Source organism: Nycticebus coucang, chromosome 4 (genome assembly GCF_027406575.1).
Source record: "Nycticebus coucang isolate mNycCou1 chromosome 4, mNycCou1.pri, whole genome shotgun sequence".
Classification (NCBI taxonomy): domain Eukaryota; kingdom Metazoa; phylum Chordata; class Mammalia; order Primates; family Lorisidae; genus Nycticebus; species Nycticebus coucang.
In genome coordinates, this window is record NC_069783.1 from 115,874,315 (window position 1) to 115,894,524 (window position 20,210).

General features: G+C 46.1%; 2 protein-coding genes and 1 pseudogene across 14 annotated transcripts in view; all 3 read right to left on the reverse strand.

Moving 5' to 3' along the window:
* The window catches only part of ATXN2 (ataxin 2), a 145,947-nt gene extending 141,304 nt beyond the window's left edge, over window positions 1-4,643 (reverse strand). For 6 of the 13 annotated variants that reach the window (XM_053590232.1, XM_053590238.1, XM_053590237.1 and 3 more), the window contains exon 1: window positions 2,948-4,641. In XM_053590232.1, the coding sequence (XP_053446207.1) occupies window positions 2,948-3,612 (665 nt within the window). In that variant the 5' untranslated portion in view covers window positions 3,613-4,641. Of the gene's footprint in view, window positions 1-2,947 lie in introns of all 13 variants that reach the window. The other 7 variants (XM_053590240.1, XM_053590239.1, XM_053590230.1 and 4 more) reach the window with 3 other exon arrangements.
* Window positions 4,644-14,972: 10,329 nt separating this feature from the next.
* Window positions 14,973-15,072, reverse strand: LOC128585163 (uncharacterized; annotated as a pseudogene).
* A 4,208-nt stretch (window positions 15,073-19,280) lies between these two features.
* Window positions 19,281-19,541, reverse strand: LOC128584994 (ATP synthase subunit ATP5MJ, mitochondrial-like). Its single transcript, XM_053590272.1, has one exon. The coding sequence runs from the start codon at window positions 19,482-19,484 to the stop codon at window positions 19,308-19,310; it is 177 nt and encodes a 58-aa protein (XP_053446247.1). The 5' UTR covers window positions 19,485-19,541; the 3' UTR covers window positions 19,281-19,307.
* Between the last annotated feature and the right edge of the window lie 669 nt (window positions 19,542-20,210).

Genomic DNA, 20,210 nt, shown 5'->3' on the forward strand with positions numbered 1-20,210 from the left:
CGCTCTACTCATTGAGCCACAGGCGCTGCCCAACCTTATATTTTTGTGAACCCTCAAGGAACAGAAAAAGATCTGTGGTACCAAAACACTTCAAATTTTTTTTTCTTTTTTGAGACAGTCTACCTTTGTCACCCTCGTTAGAGTACTGTAGTGTCATAGTTCACAGCAACCTCAAACTCCTGGGCTTAAGCAATTCTCTTGCCTTAGCCTCCCAAGTAGCTGGGACTACAGGTGCCCGCCACGATGCCCAGCTATTTTTACAGACAGGATCTCGCTCTGGCTCAGGCTGGTCTCCAACCTGTGAGCTCAGACAATCCACCACCCCCCCTCAGCCTCCCAAGTGCTGGGATAACAGGCGTGAGCCACCTCGCTCAGTCGCAAACCTCCCCCCAGCCCCCGAAAAATTGCAAATATCTTTGATCACTCAAGTAACTTTAGAGCAAATTCTTGATATAGTCTAGTCTTAAGCCTAAGAAAAGCCAATGCAATTTCAAAGCCTTAGTTTTAATTTTTAATCGTTTGAACAAGTTGAATTTATCTGCCAGATTTTCTGTTATCTAAGAGGGAAAACACAGAATGCATCCTACCCTGTAAAAAAATTTTTTTTTGTTTTTGTAGAGACAGAGTCTCATTGTACCACCCTCGGTAGAGTGCCGTGGCATCACACGGCTCACAGCAACCTCCAGCTCTTGGGCTTACATGATTCTCTTGCCTCAGCCTCCCGAGCAGCTGGGACTACAGGCGCGCGCCACAATGCCCGGCTATTTTTTTTGTTGTTGCAGTTTGGCCAGGGCTGGGTTTGAACCCGCCACCCTCGGTATATGGGGCCAGCGCCCTACTCACTGAGCCACAAAATTTTTTCATTTTTCGGGCAGCGCTTGTGGCTCAGTGGGTAGGGCGCCAGCCCCATATACCGAGGGTGGCGGGTTCAAACCCGGCCCTGGCCAAACTGCAACAAAAAGTAGCCAGGCGTTGTGGCTGGCGTCTGTAGTCCCTGCTACCCAGGAGGCTGAGGCAGGAGAATCACCTAAGCCCAGGAGTTGAAGGTTGCTGTGAGCTGTGTGATGCCATGGCACTCTACCAAGGGCAATAAAGTGAGACTGTCTCTACAAAAAAAAAAAAAAAATTTTTTTTTTTTTTTTTTTTTTCATTTTTCACTAGATGTCATTTAAACAGGAAAATGAAGTTACCCTAACTGGACTGAATCAAGTAAATAAATGATCACTTCATTTGAACTAGTTTGGCTAAGTAGTACTGGGAGTGCCTCAGAGTAGAGAAAGGGGAAAATGAGGGTCAGGGGTAAAAGTTAAAAAAAAAAAATACTTTCCTGCCACCCCCTCCCACACTGAAGCCAGAATTCCTTAAAATCCAGCTCTCACTCATCTTGATAGTTAACTTCTACTGTAAATATGAAATTCTTTGGAAATGGACTGCTGAAAATAAGTTTCCAAAAAGAAAACCCAGTCCATGAAAAATGCTTTTATCCCACCTTTGAGAGCCCCCTTTAAAGAGGATGCTGGTCACTGGCCCTAGCAACCCGGCCTAGGCCGAAGGGAAGTATAGCCGTGCCTACAACACGGATGGACTCGGGGCACAGGGGAAATGGACTTGCATGCCCTTGGTAAGGTTTGGCCGCACTCCCGAAGTTAAGGACACCAGCTACAATGGAATGGAGTCTACTGACATTCACGTCTCCGTTTGAACACTAAGCATTTTCTTTTTCAAGAAATCCAAACTGACAACCAACCCCTACCCCCAAAATACCTTCCTATACAAACATACCCTCTGGAGTCAAATCTAATTACTGGGGCGACACTGAGACCCCAGCCTCTACACGAACCTGGGTTTGTGAGTTATGAGGAAAAAAGGACGCCAAGTGGACACCCGCATTTCTGCCTTCAGGAACCCCACCACATCCCCTGCTGCAATCTCTCTCCCCTAGAAATTTCAGAAATTGGGGCGGGCGTTGGGAAAAAATGCGTAGCGAGCCTGCTCCCAGCAGCCCCCATCCGCCCCTACAATCTCCCGAGTCCGTCCTGGGTTTCTGGCACACGCCCGGGGCCGGCCGTCGCCCACCGCTGTTCAAAGGCGCCTTCTCCTCGGCGGCCTGGGAACAGCAAACAGCAATGCGGATCGGCCACCACCCGCGCGCCAGAGAGGCCTTGCGGGGGAAGGCAGGACGCCGGGAGGGGGCCGGGCACTCCCCACCGCTTCCTCAGGTGGGGGAAGAAGAATGCTGCGGGAGACCGCACAGAGCCCGACCATTCCAGAGTTCTGGAGCCCCAGCCACTGTTCTGGGGCTTGCAAGGAATAGAGGTGCGGGGTGGGCCGCTACACACCCACCTCAACCCCGTCCTTCGATCTTTCCCAAGGCAGTGCGGGGGATGCTTGAGACTGAACAGACCCTAATGATTCTAGATGAGTCTGGGGGTACACCTTTAGCGAGCGCGGGGAACGATACCCTAACTTCTCCCTTCCCATAATACTCCCCAACGCGAGGAGACATGTTTCGGAAAACGATACCAAAACCTTAAGACCCCCTCCAATATTAATAATCTAAACTGGAGTGGGGAGCTGCCCCAACATCCCACGCTATGGACGGGAAAGGTAGAACAGAGGCTGACAATTGCTGAGACCTGTGAACCCCTCCCAAACACTTAAATGGGGAGGAGAGGCTGCCCAGACCCTCCATCTTGACCGCTTGGGGAGGGGGGCGGGGATGTTGCAGGCCGGACACCACCAGAATCCCAGAAGATTCCCGCGGCGCCCCCACACACAACCCGCGGGACTCCAGACCCAAGACGGGACCCCCCACTCCTGCTGCAGGCCACCCCTTCAAGCCTGACGGGTCACGGGGCGGGGACAGTGGTGCGGGCCGCGGGGGAGGGGACGCCAGGCCCGGCATCGCCCAGGCCCAGAGCCGGTGTGCTGCGGCGCCGACACCCACCTGCCTAGGCTGGGCCTCCCGCCGCCTGCGTTCGCTGCAGCCACCGAGGAGGAAGCCGCGGCCGAGGACGACGAAACTGAAGACGAGGACACCGACGGCGGGGCGGCAGGCGACGTGAGAAGGCCGCCACCGGGCTTGCGGACATTGGCTGCCGCGGGCGGCTGCTGCTGCTGCTGCTGGGGTTTCAGCGACATGATGAGAGGCCCATACACCGGCTCGCACGCCGGGCGAGGACAGCCGGGAGCTGGGCGCGCCGATAAGACGCCGGAGCGCGGCGGGGACGCGCGGGCGCCGAGAGGGGAGGCGCGGGTTGGCGCAACCGGGGGGACGCCCGGGCAGGCGAGGGGGAGAAGGAGAACGACGAAGGGGCGGGAAGGCCCGCCGACACCGAGGAAACGCCGGGAGCTGGGACCGGACGCGCTGCCGCCGTTGCCGTTGCTACCAAAACAGTCTGAGGCGGAGGAAGGCGAGCGCTGCCGGGAGGGAGGGGGGCCGGGGCCAGGCGGGGGAGGGGCGGCGGAGGGATACGGACCCAGGTCCACGCCGCCGCCGCCCCGCCGCGCGGACCGCGGGAACGAGCGCCTCCCAGGCCACCTGCCTGGGATGAAGCGGTGAGGATCGATGGCCGCTGCGGGACTCCGAGGAGCTGCGGCCGCCGACCGCATCGAGGCCCAGGCACGCCGAGGCACCGAACGGTGATTCCGAGTGGACGCGGAGGTACAGGACGGGGACTCTTTACCGGAAGTCGGAAGGGTCAGACGGAAGCAGAATGTGAGGCGGCTCCGGGGCCGGGAGGGACACGTGAGAAGCGGGTGCCGTGCTGGGCCGCGTTCGCGAGGGTCGGGTGAGGGCCCGGCGGCTGGCCCTGCCCGGATCCGCCCTCCTTGAGGCGGGTCTGCCCTTCGGAGAGGGCGTGTCAGTCTGCCTCCGGGGCCTGCCTAGTGCTGAGGACGGGAGGGAAGCGTTTCTTCTCCCACGGTATTCCTTTCAACGTCCTCAGACTCCAACGAGGACTCTGTTTGCCCGCACTTGATGCAACCTAGAAAATAGACTGGAGTGCCTTCGAGGAGTACATGCCTTGCTACATGTAAAGCACCTAGAACATTGTCGGTGTTTTCTTGGTATCCCCAGCTCCTGGTGCATAGTAGGCTAAGTGGCACTGGGTGTCTCAAAGGCAGGCCACGCTTTCTTTCCTTGCCAAGATGGAAATGGAGCAACTTCCAGGGGCCACCCACTTGTGGTTACCTTCTCTCCACTTTTACATCCCAGCAACACAGTAACCAGAAGACTCCTCTGGGTCTCTGACCTTCATTTGAACCTACTTTCCCTTCTTGAAGTTCTTTTTCCTCCTTGGTGAGAATCAAAAGGAGATACATGTGATTGGTAGAGCTATGGATAATGGAATCGGTAGAGACTGAACAGACCTCACAAGAATGTGTGAACTTTAGACCTTGGCCCCTTTAGAAGTTTTACTTTAACTTAGGGAATCAGCCAGCACAGTAGTCCGTTTTGTAAATGTGTTGCAATTAAACTGGAAGCAAGTAGATAACGTGTGTGTGTGTGTGATGCATCTAGTTTTTTAAAAAGTGAAATTACTTAAGGAAATGATCAAAGAAGAAACCAAAATTCCCATAAGTCACCTAGACTTATCCAAATAAAGGTAAAGACCTAGGGCGGCACCTGTGGCTCAAGGAGTAGGGCGCCGGTCCCATATGCCGGAGGTGGCGGATTCAAACCCAGCCCTGGCCAAAAACCAAAAAAAAAAAAAAGAAAATTTGATAAACATTTTAATAAAACATGTATAGTTTAAAAATAAATAAATAAAGGAAAAACTAGAAAACTAGTTTTTCTAGTTTTTCTCCCTAGAAAAACTTGGGAGAATGATTAAATAAGGAGTCTGCAGTAGACCAACTGGAATGAAATTAACATTGTAGGTAGTCTAGGCAAAAATGATTGTTGTAGTTCCGCAGACACTTGAAAAGTAGAAAATCAGCCTTATTTATTTACCATCTAAAATAAAAAGGAGGCTGAGGGAGGAAATGTACTATACTTTGATACTGATAGTTACAAAATCTTTAAAAATTAACCCAAAGGAAATTAGAAGTTAAAAAACCAGACTATTAAACAAAAAAATAGGCCATAAAAGAAATGCAATCACATTTCTCCAAAGTAATGATTTGACAGTTAGCTACAGATGGAACCAAAGTTCGAGAATTCAACCCTAGGACCAAATTTCAGAGAAGAAGAAAAACAGGCAGGGCTTAGGGCCATACCTCAGTGGCTCTGGTGCCAGCCACTTACACCGGGACTGGAGCTGGCCCAGGCCTGCTAAACAACAATGAGAACTACAATTAAAAGAAAAAAAAAAAAAAGACAAGACATAGCTGGGTGTTGTGGCGGGTGCCTGTAGTCCCAGTTACTTGGGAGGCTGAGACAAGAGAATCTTTTAAGCCCAAGAGTTTGAGGTTTCTGTGAGCTGTGACACCACAGCACTCTACTGAGGGCAACATAGTAAAACTCTGTCTCAAAAAAAAAAGAAAACAAAAACAGGCAGGTTGGGTGGCTCACACCGGTAATCCTAGCACTCTGGGAGCCTGAGGCTGGGGGATAGTTTGACAAAGTGGCACTCTGTCTCAAGGAAAAAAAGAAAAAGAAAAACAAGTTGAGTAAGGCCTAAAGCTGACATCTCAGAACTCAATTTAATGTAGACCAGGAAAGCTAGTTTTAATCTATCGTTGAATAAAAATGTGTTTTATTTTATAATAAATAAATTTTATTTATTGAGGTATAGTTTACATACTATCAATTCACCTATTTTGTGTATAATTTAGTGATTCACAGTAAATTTGCAGAGTTATACAACCTTTGTCAGTAATTTTGGATCATTTCCATCATCCCAGAAAGATCCTTCATGCCCATTTGCAGTTACCCCTGTTTCCCATCCTCAGCCCCAACTAACCACTAACCTAACTTTCTCTCTCCATGGATTTTCCTATTCTGGACATTTCACATAGATGGAGTCTTCTGATATACCACCTTTTGTGTCTGCCTTCTTTCACTTAGTGTTTTTGAGTTTTATCTATGTGGTAGAATGAATGTATCAGTGTTTCATTCCTTATTATTGCTGAATATTTCATTGTATACACAAACAAATTTCATGTATCTATTTGAGAGTTGGTGGATGTTTAGATTGTTTCAAGTTTCAGTTATTGTTGCTATGAACATTTGTGAATATGTGTCTTAGTATAAACAGTATGTTTTCATTTCTCATGGGGTGGGTTCCTACTAATTGAATTGTTGAGTGTATGGTAAATTTATATTTAACTTATTAAAGATACTGTCAAATGCTTTTCCAAGGTGACTATGCCATTTTACATTCACACTTGGAATATTTATCATAAAATATGATTCCTGCCTTTTATTAAAATGGAAACCAACAGAATTTATACTTCATCTGTGTTTTACACACGTACACACATTGCCTTTTTTTTTTTGTAGAGACAGAGTCTCATTCCGTGGCGCTAGAGTGCCGTGGCCTCACACAGCTCACAACAACCTCCAACTCTTGGGCTCAAGCGATTCTCTTGCCTCAGCCTCCCGAGTAGCTGGGACTACAGGCACCCGCCACAATGCCCGGCTATTTTTGGTTGCAGTTTGGCCGGGGCCGGGCTTGAACCCGTCACCCTCGGTATATGGGGCCGGCGCCCTACTGACTGAGCCACAGGCGCCGCCCGCCTTTTTTTTTTTTTTTTTTTTTTTTAGGCATAGTCTCACTTTGTCACTCTCGGTAGAGTGCCGTGGCATCGTAGCTCAGAGAAACCTCAAAGCGATTCTCTTGCCTCAAGCCTCCTGAGCAGCTAGGACTACAGGCACCCACTACAATCCCCTGCTATTTTTAGAGATGAGGGTCTTGCTCTTGTTCAGACTGTTCTTGAACCTTGAGCTCAAGCAGTCTACCTGCCTCGGCCTCGCAAAGTGCTAGGATTACAGGCATGAGCCACTGCACCCAGCCCGCTTTTTTTTTTTTTTTTTTTAATTTCAGGGTAATATGATGATATAAATGTTGAGGTTACATTGTTTTCACTTCTACTGTAAAGTTCAAGTTGTAGTTGAGCCCTTCACCCAGGGAGCATGCTGAACACCATTGCATTGTGCACATTAAGTGAGATCCTGCCACACACCCACCCTTTTTTCTTTGTGCAGGAGGGATCGCTACCCAAAGCCAGGAAGTATCTTTTGTTGCAAAACCTTCATAGGAATAGTAGACTTGTGGAAAGATGGTTATTTAGTAGCAACTATGATGTCAGAAGGCTTTAGCTTAGATTTATATGACAATATCAGGATAATGCTCCTTATAAATGGGCAGGCAGCCTCTGTGATGAACGCAAATGATCCTTGTCACCTGGTATTCAGATCTTGTAAAATTCTCCCCACTTGAATTAAAGCTGCACCTAGTGATTCCTTTCTAACAAAAAGTTAGAAAAAATTGTGGGGGGTGGCGCCTAGTGGCTCAGTGGGTAAGGCACCGGCCCCATATACTGAGGGTGGCAGATTCAAACCCAGCCCCAGCCGAACTGCAACAAAAAAATACAAAAAAAATAGCCAGGCATTGTGGCAGACACCCGTAGTCCCAGCTACTTGGGAGGCTGAGGCAAGAGAATCGCCTAAGCCCAGGAGTTGGAGGTTGCTGTGAGCTGTGATGCCATTGCAGTCTACCAAGGGCTATAAAGTGAGACTCCATCTCTACAAAAAAAAAAAGAAAAGAAAAAATTGTGGGTTTTTACTTCCAAGGTTTAGGGTACAAAAAAATGTGGCTTCTGTTTTGGACTGCTCTTTTTGACTTACTTGCTTTGGGGAAAGCTAGCTACCCTATGGAGAGGTCTGCCTGGCAAAGATCTGATGTCTCCCCAAACAACTAGCAAAGACCTAATGACTGCTAATAGCCATGTGAGTGAGCTTGGAAACATCATCCCCCAGTCAAACCTCATGTGATTACAGCCCTGGCCTACATCTTACTCAGTTTTGTTAGAGAACTCCATTTCAACTAAGCCCAATTCCTAACCTTTTTGTTGTTTTAAGGTGTTAAATTTTTATGTAATTTGTTATGCAGCAATAAATACCTAATATACTGGCTCAGCGCCCATAGCATAGTGGTTACAGCGTCAGCCACATACACTGAAGCTGGTGGGTTCGAACCGAGCCCAGGCCAGCTAAACAACAATGACAACTGCAACAAAAAATAGCTAGGCATTGTGGCAGACGTCTGTAGTCCCAGCTACTTGGGAGGCTGAGGCAAGAGAATCTCTTAAGCCCAACAGTTTGAGGTTGCTGTGAGCTGTGACGCCATGGCAATCTACCAAGGGTGACATAGTGAGATTCTGTCTCAAAATAAATAAATAAAAATAAAAAATAAATAACTAATATGGATGACAAAAAAAGTACACTTCCATGTGCCTTCACAATTCTTTTAAAGACAAATGATGCAATTAGAAACTTCTGTTAGAGGCCAGGAGTGATGGCTCATACCTATAATCCTAGCACTCTGAGAGGCTGAGGTGGGTGGATTGCTAGAGCTCACAACTTTGAGACCAGCCTAAGCAAAAGTGAGACCCCATCTCTACTAAAAATAGAAAAACTGAGACAAGAGGATTTCTTTTTTTTTTTTTTTTTTTTGTAGAGACAGAGTCTCACTGTAACGCCCTCGAGTAGAGTGCCGTGGCATCACACGGCTCACAGCAACCTCTAACTCTTGGGCTTACACAATTCTGGCAAGAGAATTTCTTGAACCCAAGTTAGAGGTTCCTATGAACTATGACACCATAGCACTCTACCCAGGGCGACAGCTTGAGACTCTGTCTCAAAAAAAAAAAACTTATGTTATATGCTGTAGAGGTAACCATTTTGAATGCTCCCATCCTTCCCAAATGATTTTCAGGCAGCCAATTAAACAAAACCAACAAGTGTCTTCGGAGAGTTGTCTTTACAGGCAATGAAAAATACTGTCCCCAAAGAGTCCTGATACTGAAAAGTATTGCTAAAATTAAAATTTCAGAAAGAGCTATTGTCATTTCAACCACTATTTCTTTTTTTTTTTTGTAGAGACAGAGTCTCACTGTACCGCCCTCGGGTAGAGTGCCGTGGCGTCACGCGGCTCACAGCAACCTCCAACTCTTGGGCTTACCGGATTCTCTTGCCTCAGCCTCCCAAGCAGCTGGGACTACAGGCACCCGCCACAACGCCCGGCTATTTTTTTGTTGCAGTTTGGCCGGGGCTGGGTTTGAACCCGCCACCCTCAGCATATGGGGCTGGCACCCTACTCACTGAGCCACAGGCGCCGCCCTCAACCACTATTTCTAATATGAAAATATGTCTCAAATGAGAAAGCACATAGAGACTTTCAGACTTGAAAATCTAGCCTTGTGGCTTCCAAACTCACTTTCTAATTTTGTATGGCCCTTTTACCAGCCTGTTAAATCATCACATTTGTGATTAATCAAGTTTGAGACTTGAGGGTGACAAACTGGTAGAGCCCCACAAAGCAGAACTCTGGAGTGTGATTTGCTGCCGCTCACTACAGCAAGCACACATCACATGATTCAAAATTCTGGCAATTCATTTTTCTGCAATCATTTCTTTTCAGCTCTCTTCATTTGATTGTGTTTAATGCACGATGATACATTATTCACTCAATACTCTTGATTTCACTTTCAAAAGCATGAAAATTAATTCAAATCAAAACTTAACATGCATCCTCAAAAATCCAACCTCTTCAAGTTTTTGTATAGACCTATCCACATCTTAAAAAAAGAAAAAAAATGAGCAGATGTAATTTCAAAAATAGGACTGTGGCTAATTAAACCGACTTTTTTTCTAACCACCATTACTTAGCTCTCAGAGGCTAATCTATTTGTAGACACTTCAGGAATCCCAAAAGACTAATGCAATAATAAAATATTTTTAAGAAAAGGAAAAGTGGATGGGGGTGGGGACTTCCAGGAAGGCACTACATATATACCTTGTGTGCAAAGTGACAACTTTCCTTCCCCATAGCTTTGAACAAACTAAGGTGGAAGATGTGTGGCAAAATAGTGGAGAACATGCAACATTATTTGAAAAGCTTTAAATGAGCCATTCCCTTTAAACAAGCACATTTCTGGTTGTTAAGTTGCTCGTTTTGTTTCACCTTGTGGTACAGAATAATGATGCAGTGACATTATTGACAGGGCAAAAGCTGGATGCCAGCTGAAACAGACACAGAAGAAAGAATTCTTTATTTTTTTCATTGGAAATGCTTGCTCTCTGCAGAGCCAGAAATTTAAAGAAAATTCAGCCTTTTGTTTTTCCTCCTCCTCTCTTCATTAGTTTTATTCACTCCCTTTTTGGGGGTGAATTTTGTGGGTAGCCTGTTGTCTCAGGGTCACAGATTTAGGGAGAGATGAGGATTTGAAATATGCGCCATTTGAAGAATGTAGGAGGAGGTTTAAAATGGAGGTGTGCGGATCAGTGACAGATGAACTGGCCATTAGCATAGAATCTTGTTAGTTTGTTACAGAATACCAAGAACCCCAAAATGGAACCCCAGAGGGGTCAGACTATAATACTGACATGACAGACTTAACTTAGAAGAGGAACTTGGGTTCTTGTTCTCATGTGGATTCAGATAGGGGCTTGACAATACTCACTGTCTTATTTAAGCACCTATATTATCAAAAATATTTTCCTAGATTGTTGATCACAGCCCAATTTACAATTGCCAAGATGTGGAATCAACCCAAGTGCCCATCAACCCATGAATGGATTAATAAACTGTGGTATATGTATACCATGGAAACTATTCAGCTATAAAAAAGATGAAGACTTGGGCGGTGCCTGTGGCTCAGTGAGTAGGGCGCTGGCCCCATATACCAAAGGTGGCAAGTTCAAACCCGGCCCTGGCCAAACTGCAATAAAAAAAAAAAAAATTAAAAAAAGAAAAAAGATGAAGACTTTATACCTTTGGTATTAACCTAGACAGAGTTGCAGAACAGTCTCTTTAGTAAAGTATTACAAGAATGGAAAAACAAAGTATCCAATATACTCAATACTAAAATGAAGCTAGTAGACAACCAATACATGCCCACACAAGAGAAAAATTCAATTTAATTCAAGTAGGAGGGGGGAGAAGGGAAGAGGAGAGAGGAGGAAGGAGGGAGATTGGTGTGTTCTTACCTAATGGGCACAATGTAAGGGTATACAGCATATCTCCTGGGGAAGGGCGCAACTACAATAGGGACCTTACCTAACAAGTGCAAACATTGTAACCGAATCATTTGTACCCTCGTATTAATCTGAAATTTTAAAAAACACTTCTTTTTTTTAATTTTTTTGAGACAGAGTCTCACTATTCACCCTCAATAGAGTGCCAGTGGCGTCACAGCTCCTAGCAACTTCAAACTCTTGGGCTCAAGCAATTCTCTTGCCTTTGTCTCCCAAGGCACCTGTAGTCTCCCTCTAGCTGGGACTACAGGTGCCCACCACAACGCCCAGCTGTTTTTGGTTGTAGTTCTCATTGTTGTTTGGAAAGCCCAGGCTGGGTTTGAACCCGTCAGCTCCAGTGTATGTGGCTGGCGCCCTAGCCGTTGAGCTACAGGCACGGAGCTTAAAAAACACATTAGTGAAAAACAAATTATTTTCCATAAGGTAAGCCAGAGCTAGAGAATAATAATATAGTATTCACTATGTAATAAAATAAAAATAATAATATACATGCACTATGTGTCACCCATGTTCTAAGTGCGTTTGTTTTTCTTTAATTTCTATATTTTATTTTATTTTTTTTTTTTTTGAGACAGAGTCTCACTGTGTCACCCTAGATAGAGAGCTGTGGCATCACAGCTCACAGCAACTTCAAACTCCTGGGCTTAAGCAATTCTCATGCCTCCCAAGTAGCTAGGACTGCAGGTGTCCACCACAATGCCCAGCTATTTTTTTATTGTTGTAATTGTTGTTTGTCAGGTCTGGGCCAGGTTCAAACCTGCCAGCCCTGGTGTATGGGGGCTATCACCCTAGCACTGAGCTACAGGCACCTGCCACATCGCCCATCTAGTTTTAGAGACAAGGTCTCGCTCTTGCTCAGGCTGGTCTTGAACTCCTGAGCTCAAGCAATCCACCTGTCTCAGCCTCCCAGAGTGCTGGGATTATGGGCATGATCTACCACGCCTGGCCTCATATTACCTTTTCTGAAACAATAATAAAATAAAATGTTAACATATCAGCAGGAAATATTAATACTAATATTGTATAGGACTTCCTGGTTTACAAAGCATTTTTTTTGTGTGTGTGTGGTTTTTGGCCGAGGCTGGGTTTGAACCCACCACCTCCAGCATATGGGACTGGCGCCCTATCCCTTTGAGCCATAGGCGCCGCCCTTACAAAGCATTTTTATTTACATTATTTCCTTTGGCCTTCACCCTATTTTAGAGATGGCAACACCAGAGCAGAAAAGCAGTTGGAGCTCGTCACATAAGGTCACACAATCCTGAGCAGCAGGTGGGAACCGAGCCCACCTGCCCAAATGCTGTCTTTCCTCATTTCCCCATGTCAGATCTCTTACTGTCTACATCACTTTAATTTTTTTTTTTTTTTTTTGAGACAGAGCCTCAAGCTGTCACCCTGAGTAGAGTGCTGTGGCATCACAGCTCACAGTAACCTCCAACTTACTGTTAATTAATTCAATGGCACAGTGAATTACTCAGGCAATTCTCCTGCCTCTGCCTCCCAAGTTGCTGGGACTACCGGCTCTCACCACAATGCCCAGCTATTTTTTGTTGCAGCCATCATTGTTGTTTGGTGAGCCCAGGCTGGATTTGAACCTGCCAGCTCAGGTGTATGTGGCTAGCACCTTAGCCGCTTGAGCCACAGGCGCTAAGCCTTTAGTTTTGTTTTATTCAAACAGAAACTGCTGTTTTCAAACTCTAGGCAATAAATCCTAACTCACACAGAAGTAGAAAAGAAAGACCAGGCCAGGCAAGGTGGCTGACTCCTGTAATCCTAGCACTCTGGGAGTCTGAGGAGAGTGGATTGCCTGAGCTCATGGGTTCAAGACCAGCTTGACCCAAAGTGAGACTTATCTCTAAAAGATAGCCGGGGATTGTGGTGGGTGCCTATAGTCCCAGTAACTTGGGAGGCTGAGGAAAGAGAATTGCTTGAGCCTAAGAGTATGAGGTTGCTATGAGCTATGATGCCACAGCACTCTACCGAGGGTGACAAAATGAGACTCTGTCTTAGAAAAAAAGAAAAAAAAAAAAAAAAAGAAAGAACAATTATAGAAGATGATTCCTGCACACTTTTCTCCTACATCTGGATTATTTGCTGCTGAAATGCTATATTGACCAAATGTGACGGGGGCAGAAGCAGAGAGAGCCCGCTCCTCCTACCATCACCCACAGTCAATCTGTGCAAAGTAGGCCTAATAATCTGATATGATAGAGACTACCAGTAATTCTCAGTTTATGCATGTTTGCATACCAGAGCCTAGAATGGCACATGATTCCTAAGGATCTGCTAATGGCCACCAGCTATGGGCCTCAGTGATGGGGCCAACATCCAAGGCTACCTCCAGGGACCCAAGCAATTCCAGGCAGTAAGAGGACAATTAGACAACTAATTGTCTATACCCACCTGTTTCTATCATATATGGTTTGGGCAGAGTTTTCATTCACCCACCAGATAAAGGCCTTGTGGTAAGGCCTTGCTGGCATTCAGAAAAGTGTCCTTCTTGCAGGCTTCAAAGAGGTTAGAGCTATAGCCCTGTGAGAGTTAGTTTCTCTCTCCTTTGATCAGGGCTCTTGTCTCCTCCATTGCACATGTGACTCATTTCTGTCCTCAGAGAGTCAACACAGGACAAGTCTCCATGCAGCAATAAGCAATTGATAGGCTTCTGGCATCCTGAAAATGACTCAGGAAATCCTGTTACTATGATTTCTAGTGATCTTAATGTGGGATTTTTTTTTGTTTCAGTTATATAAGCTTTCTTAGGAACTTCTTAGGCTAGGCAGTGTCTCACACCTATAATCCTAGCACTCTGGGAGCAGAGGCTGGATGGCTTGAGCTCACAAGTTCAAGACCACTCTGAGCAAAAGCAAGACCCCCATCTCTAAAACTAGCTGGGCATTGTGGCAATTGCCTATAGTCCCAGTTACTTGGAAGGCTGAGGAAAGAGAATCACTTAAGCCAAGGAGTTTGAGGTTGCTATGAGCTACGATGCCATGGCACTCTACTGAGGGCAATAAAGTGAAACTCTGTCTCAAAAAAAAAAGAACTTCCTGAATATTTGTGTATCAGCTAGCTTTAGCTGTGTGACAACCCTTTCCCTCCAACATAGTGGCTTAAAACAACAAACATTTTTTCATTTCTTAGAATTCTGAAAGTTGGCTGGACCCTTCTACTGTTCTGAGCTAGCTGGCCTGGTGTTGGTAGGTCTAGGATGACCTAATTGTGGTTGGTTAGCTCTGTATCAGCTGGAGATGATGGAAACAATTTGGCTTCATCTCTAGTCATCCAGCAGTCTGGCTTGGGCATACTCACATAGTGGTGGGCACAAGGTTACAAAGAGCAGCAGAGGAAGGCAGGTCCTATTACAGAAGAGGCACTTTTCATGTTTCTTCTTTCTTTCTTTCTTTTTTTTTTTTTTTTTGAGAAAGAGTCTCAAGCTGTCACCCTGGATAGAGTGCTGTGGTGTCATAGCTCACAGCAACCTCAAACTCTTGGGCTTAAGTAATTCTCTTACCTCAGCCTCTTAAGTAGCTGGGACTACAGGCACCTGCCACAAGGCCCAGCTATTTTTTTATTGTTGTTGTTGCAGTTGTCATTGTTGTTTGCAGGCCAGGGCTGGGCTCGAACCCACCAGCCTTGGTGTATGTGGCTGACGCTGTAACCACTGTGATACAGGTACTGCCCTTATGTTTCTCCTTGTGTCACATTTTCTTTTATTTTTATTTCATATTAATTCTAATTAATATAATTAATTAGATTACACTGTTTAGATAAAAATATGGAAAGCTTCACAAATTTGTGTGTGATCCTTGTGCCGGGGCCATGCTAATCTCTGTATCAGTCCAATTTTAGCATATGTGCTGCCCAAGCAAGCATTCATGTAACGTTTTTTTTTTTTTTTTTTTGTAGAGACAGAGTCTCACTTTATGGCCCTCGGTAGAGTGCCGTGGCGTCACACAGCTCACAGCAACCTCCAACTCCTGGGCTTAAGCGATTCTCTTGCCTCAGCCTCCCGAGTAGCTGGGACTACAGGCGCCCACCACAACGCCCGGCTATTTTTTTTTTTTGGTTGCAGTTTGGCCGGGGCCGGGTTTGAACCCGCCACCCTCGGTACATGGGGCCGGCGCCCTACCGACTGAGCCATAGGCGCCGCCCCTCATGTAACGTTTTGTTTGTTTGTTTTTGTTTTGTTTTGAGACAGTCTCACTCTGTTGCCTTGGGGAGAGCACCCTGGCATCATAGGTCATAGCAACCTCAAACTCTTGGGCTCAAGTTATCCTCTTGCCTCAGCCTCCTGAATAGCTGAAACTACAGGCACCTACCACAATGCCCAGCTAGTTTTTCTATTTTTAGCAGAGACAGGGTCTCACTTTTGCTCAGGCTGGTCTTGAACTCCTGAGCTCAAGAGATCCACCTGCCTCAGCCTCCCATGTGTCACATATTCTAATGTCAAATTAACCAAAGCAAAACTGGCGACAAAGCCCAGATTTGAGTCTGGGGAACAGAATCCCATCTTTTGGTGGGATAATCTGCCAAATGACTTTGCAAATGATAGACATGCAGGGAGAAGAGAATCCGTGGCCCTGTATCCCACAATTGGGATAACTAATTGGTGATGCGATTTTTGAAAATTGACATAAAAACTTTTTTTAAAAAATGAGATGTCTGGGGGCGGCGCCTGTGGCTCAGTCAGTAAGGCGCCGGCCCCATATACCGAGGGTGGCGGGTTCAAACCCGGCCCCGGCCAAACTGCAACCAAAAAAATAGCTGGGCGTTGTGGTGGGCGCCTGTAGTCCCAGCTACTGGGGAGGCTGAGGCAAGAGAATCGCTTAAGCCCAGGAGTTGGAGGTTGCTGTGAGCTGTGTGAGGCCACGGCACTCTACCAATGGCCATAAAGTGAAACTCTGTCTCTACAAAAAAAAAAAAAAAAAAGTGAGATGTCTGGTTCAGCACCTTGGCTCAGGCGGCTAAGGCGCCAGCCACATACACCAGCGCTGTTGGGTTTGAATCCAGCCCGGGGCCTGCCAAACAATGACGGCTGCAACCAAAAAATAGCCAGGCATTGTGGTGGGCACCTGTAGTCCCAGCTACTTGGGAGGCTGAGGCAAGAGAATCACTTAAGCCCAGGAGTTGGAGGTTGCTGTGAGCTATGATATCATAGCGCTCTACCCAGGGTGACAGCTTGAGGCTCTGTCTCAAAAAAAGAAAAAGAGATGTCTTCCAGAATACAGAAAATATCTGAGAAGCTAACTTTTAAGAACCTGACAAGCTCCAAATTTCTAGATTCTTGGTCATCTCACCTAGGACTATTAGAATAATCTGACAAAAATAGCCCTAGGGTACCTGTAGTCCCACCTACTTGGGAGGCTGAGGCAAGAGAATCACTTATGCCCAAGAGTTTGAGGTTGCTGTGAGCTATGAAGCCACAGCACTCTACCAAGGGTGACATAGTGAGACTCTGTCTCAAAAAAAAAAAAAAATTAAAAACAACAGGCCTAGGTATACTTTCTGCAAAATTGGTTGTCCAGAAATGCAAGTGCATAACCTTGGGAAAGTCATCCTCATTATCCTTCATCAACAACAAGGAGCTACAGGAGACATTATTAAGTTGCAAGGGACCTTTCATAGGTCATGCTGCGGGAAAATGAAACAACAGGCCATATGCTGCATGGCCCAAGTCCTGCCTGAAGAGATAAGACAGCCAGGCAGGAGACTGGAATTTTCAGCTTTCATCCAGATTTTGGCATGGTCTATGAGCCTATGGTTTTAAACTTTTCCTTTTCATAGGCTTGATAAATCTTTGATCTCATTTTATTGGGCAATATTATTATACCACTTCACAAATACACTATTTATTCCAGGCTGACCTTAAAAGTCTTTCCTTTCCCCCACGGCTTGAAGGGCGTTCACAGTTAGTAGAATTCTTTTTTTTTTTTTTTTTGTAGAGACAGAGTCTCACTGTACCGCCCTCGGGTAGAGTGCCGTGGCGTCACACGGCTCACAGCAACCTCTAACTCTTGGGCTTACGCGATTCTCTTGCCTCAGCCTCCCGAGCAGCTGGGACTACAGGCGCCCGCCACAACGCCTGGCTATTTTTTTGTTGCAGTTTGGCCGGGGCTGGGTTTGAACCCGCCACCCTCGGCATATGGGGCCGGCGCCCTACTCACTGAGCCACAGGCGCCGCCCACACTTAGTAGAATTCTCAACAATACTAGATATAACAAGGGAGAGGGTCGTAGGTGCTCGAAATTTTTCAACTATATGAAGATCAGGAAGGGAGGAAGGAAAGAAAATGAAAGAAATGAATGAAGACAATCTGTTTAGATCCTAGGATAGTTCCTAAGCATGTCCAACGTGGCCTTTTTTTCTTTCTTTTCTTTTCCTCTTTTTTTTTCCTTCTTTCCTTCCTTCCTCCCTTCTTTCCTTCATCTTGTTCTGTTGCCAGGGTGAAGTGGTACAGTGGTGTGAATAACTAACTGCAATCTCAAGTGGGCTCAAGTGGTCCTCTCATCTCAGCCTCCCCAGTAGCTGAGACTACAGTTATGTACCCCTATGCCAAGCTAACTTTTTTTTTTTAATTTATTTACTTTTTGTTGTTGTTGTTGCAGTTTGGCCGGGGCTGGGTTCGAACCCACTACCCTTGGTATAGAGGGCTGGCACCCTATTCATTGAGCCATAGGCGCCGCCAACCAAGCTAACTTTTTAAAAAATTTTTTTGTAGAAGGGTCTTGCTATGTTGCTCAGACTGGTCCTAAATTCATGGCCTTGAGTGATCTTCCTGCCTTGGCCTTCCAAACCACTAGGATGCAGGTGCAAGCCCCAAGCCCAGCCCTTCAGTTCTTAAAAAGTTAAAACCTATATTAATCAAGCTTCATTCTAGTACAAGTGTCAAAGATCTAACCCTAACTGAAATAAGTGGAAAGAAAGCAATCACTTGTGTTTGCCCCTCATAAACACACAGAGGAATCTGGCCTTGGGGACTGCTATCCCAAATCTGCCTGTCTCACTACCACTCAGAGCTCATCTGTCCATCAGTCCCTTTGACCATAAGCAGTCAGCCTTCCTCCATGTGGTGGGTGACAAGGAGGCAAGGCCCCACACAGCTCAGTGCTCTCCTCACCCAGATCACTGGTACCTTCTCTCTCCATCTGCTGGGTAACATACAGGACTTGGTTCTCTTTAGCCCATCCTGTGTGTCACATCCCACTATCCAAGACAATCAGTATGGCTCTGATTAACCAGACCTACCCAGGCAACTGTAATCTCACCACTCTATGGGGAAGGGGGAATTCCACAAAGGAAAGAAGGTGGCTATTATGCAACCGAACGGGTAAGGAATGCTGGGCTGGGCAGAGGAAACAACTGACACCAACTAGAAAAACCATCTCACTACAAATCAGGACTTAACAGAGTTCATTAACTGGTGCTGGATTCAGTAAATATTGTTTGCGTCCTATTAAGTGCCAGGAGCTATGTGTTAGGAGCTGGAATAATAAGAATAATCATACCGAAGTCCCTATTCCTCTAAGATTACCCAATTAAATAAGTGATCACATATGCACACTGGCTACTGTGATTCTATATCATAAAATGTTATGGTCTGGGAACACAAGAGATCATGCACTTAATTCTGCTTGGCTGTTGGGGGGTAAAGGGAAGCTACAAAAGATAAGTGCCCTTGAAGTAGGTCTTGAAGTTGCAGTAAAGAGATTGGCTGGTAAAAAGGGTTGGGATAGGGTCATTCAAGCAAGAGAAAAGACAGAGGACAGGAAGTGATGGATCCTAAGAATGTTGGGGGATCCCCCAAGCTGGCTAGAGTGTGGTGTCATGTGTTTGGTAGGGTGGTAGGCCTCCTAAAGATGCCCATGTCTTTATACCTGGAACCTGTGAATATTACTTTATCTGGCAAAAGAGACTCTGCACTTGTGATAAAGTTAATGTTGTTTTTTTTTTTTGTGGTGCATCTCACAGACACATTTATTCATGCCATGAGTACACGCTACTTATACAAGTACACGGGGACAGTCCATGTTCCCACGTGACACAGCTCGCTTAGCTCTACAGGCAGACTGATGGTCCATCTCTTGTGTGCTCCAAGTGAGGCTGGTTAGTGATGACCATGAGCAGGTGCAGGAGCTTTCAAAGCTTTACTTCTTTTATCAGCACTCCTGATTTTATAAACAATGAAGCTCATCAACCCCATTCCGATCCAGATCTCCTGGTAAACTTCAGTACAGTAAGGTTTCATGGGGACCCACACATTTTTAACAATGCTTTGAAGCATCTGAATCCATTCTGCTTGGCTACATCTTCCAGCTCCATGTCAGTTTCACAGCACATCCTCAGCCAAAGCCTTTTTTTTTTTTTAGATAGAGTCTCAAGCTGTTACCCTGGATAGAGTGCCATGGCATCATACCTCACAGCAACCTCCCACTTGGGCTCAAGCGATTCTCTTGCCTCAGTTTTTCTATTTTGGAGTAGAGGCTGAGGCAAGAGAATTGCTTGAGCCCAAGGGTTTGAGGTTGCTGTGAGCTGTGACACTATAGCACTCTACCCAGGGTGACAAAGTGAGAGTCTGTCTCAAAAAAAAAAAAATTGGGGATGGGTGTGGTGGCTCATTTCTGTTACCCTAGCACTTTGGGAGGCTGAGGCAGATGGATCCCTTGAGCTTGACCCTGAACAAGAGTGAGACCCCATCTCTACTAAAAATAGAAAAACTAGCCAGGCATTGTGGCAGATGCCTGTAGTCCCAGTTACTTGTAGCAAGCTAAGAGGATTTCTTGAGCCCAAGAGTTTGAGGTTGCTGTGAGCTATGACACCAGCGCACTCAACCCCAGGGTGAAAGAGTGAGAGTCTGTCTAGAACAAACAAACCAAACCAAACAAACAACAACAACAAAAACACTGGACCAGGGGCAGTGGCTAAGGCCTATAATCCCAATACTCTGGGAGGCAGAGGTAGGAGGATCTGTCTCAGGAGTTCAAGAGGAGCCTGGGCAATAGCAAGACCT

What these genes read in the sequence shown, in the direction of transcription:
- LOC128584994 (XM_053590272.1), bottom strand. Translation starts at nt 19,484, where the DNA reads ATGCTTCAAAGCATTGTTAAAAATGTGTGGGTCCCCATGAAACCTTAC.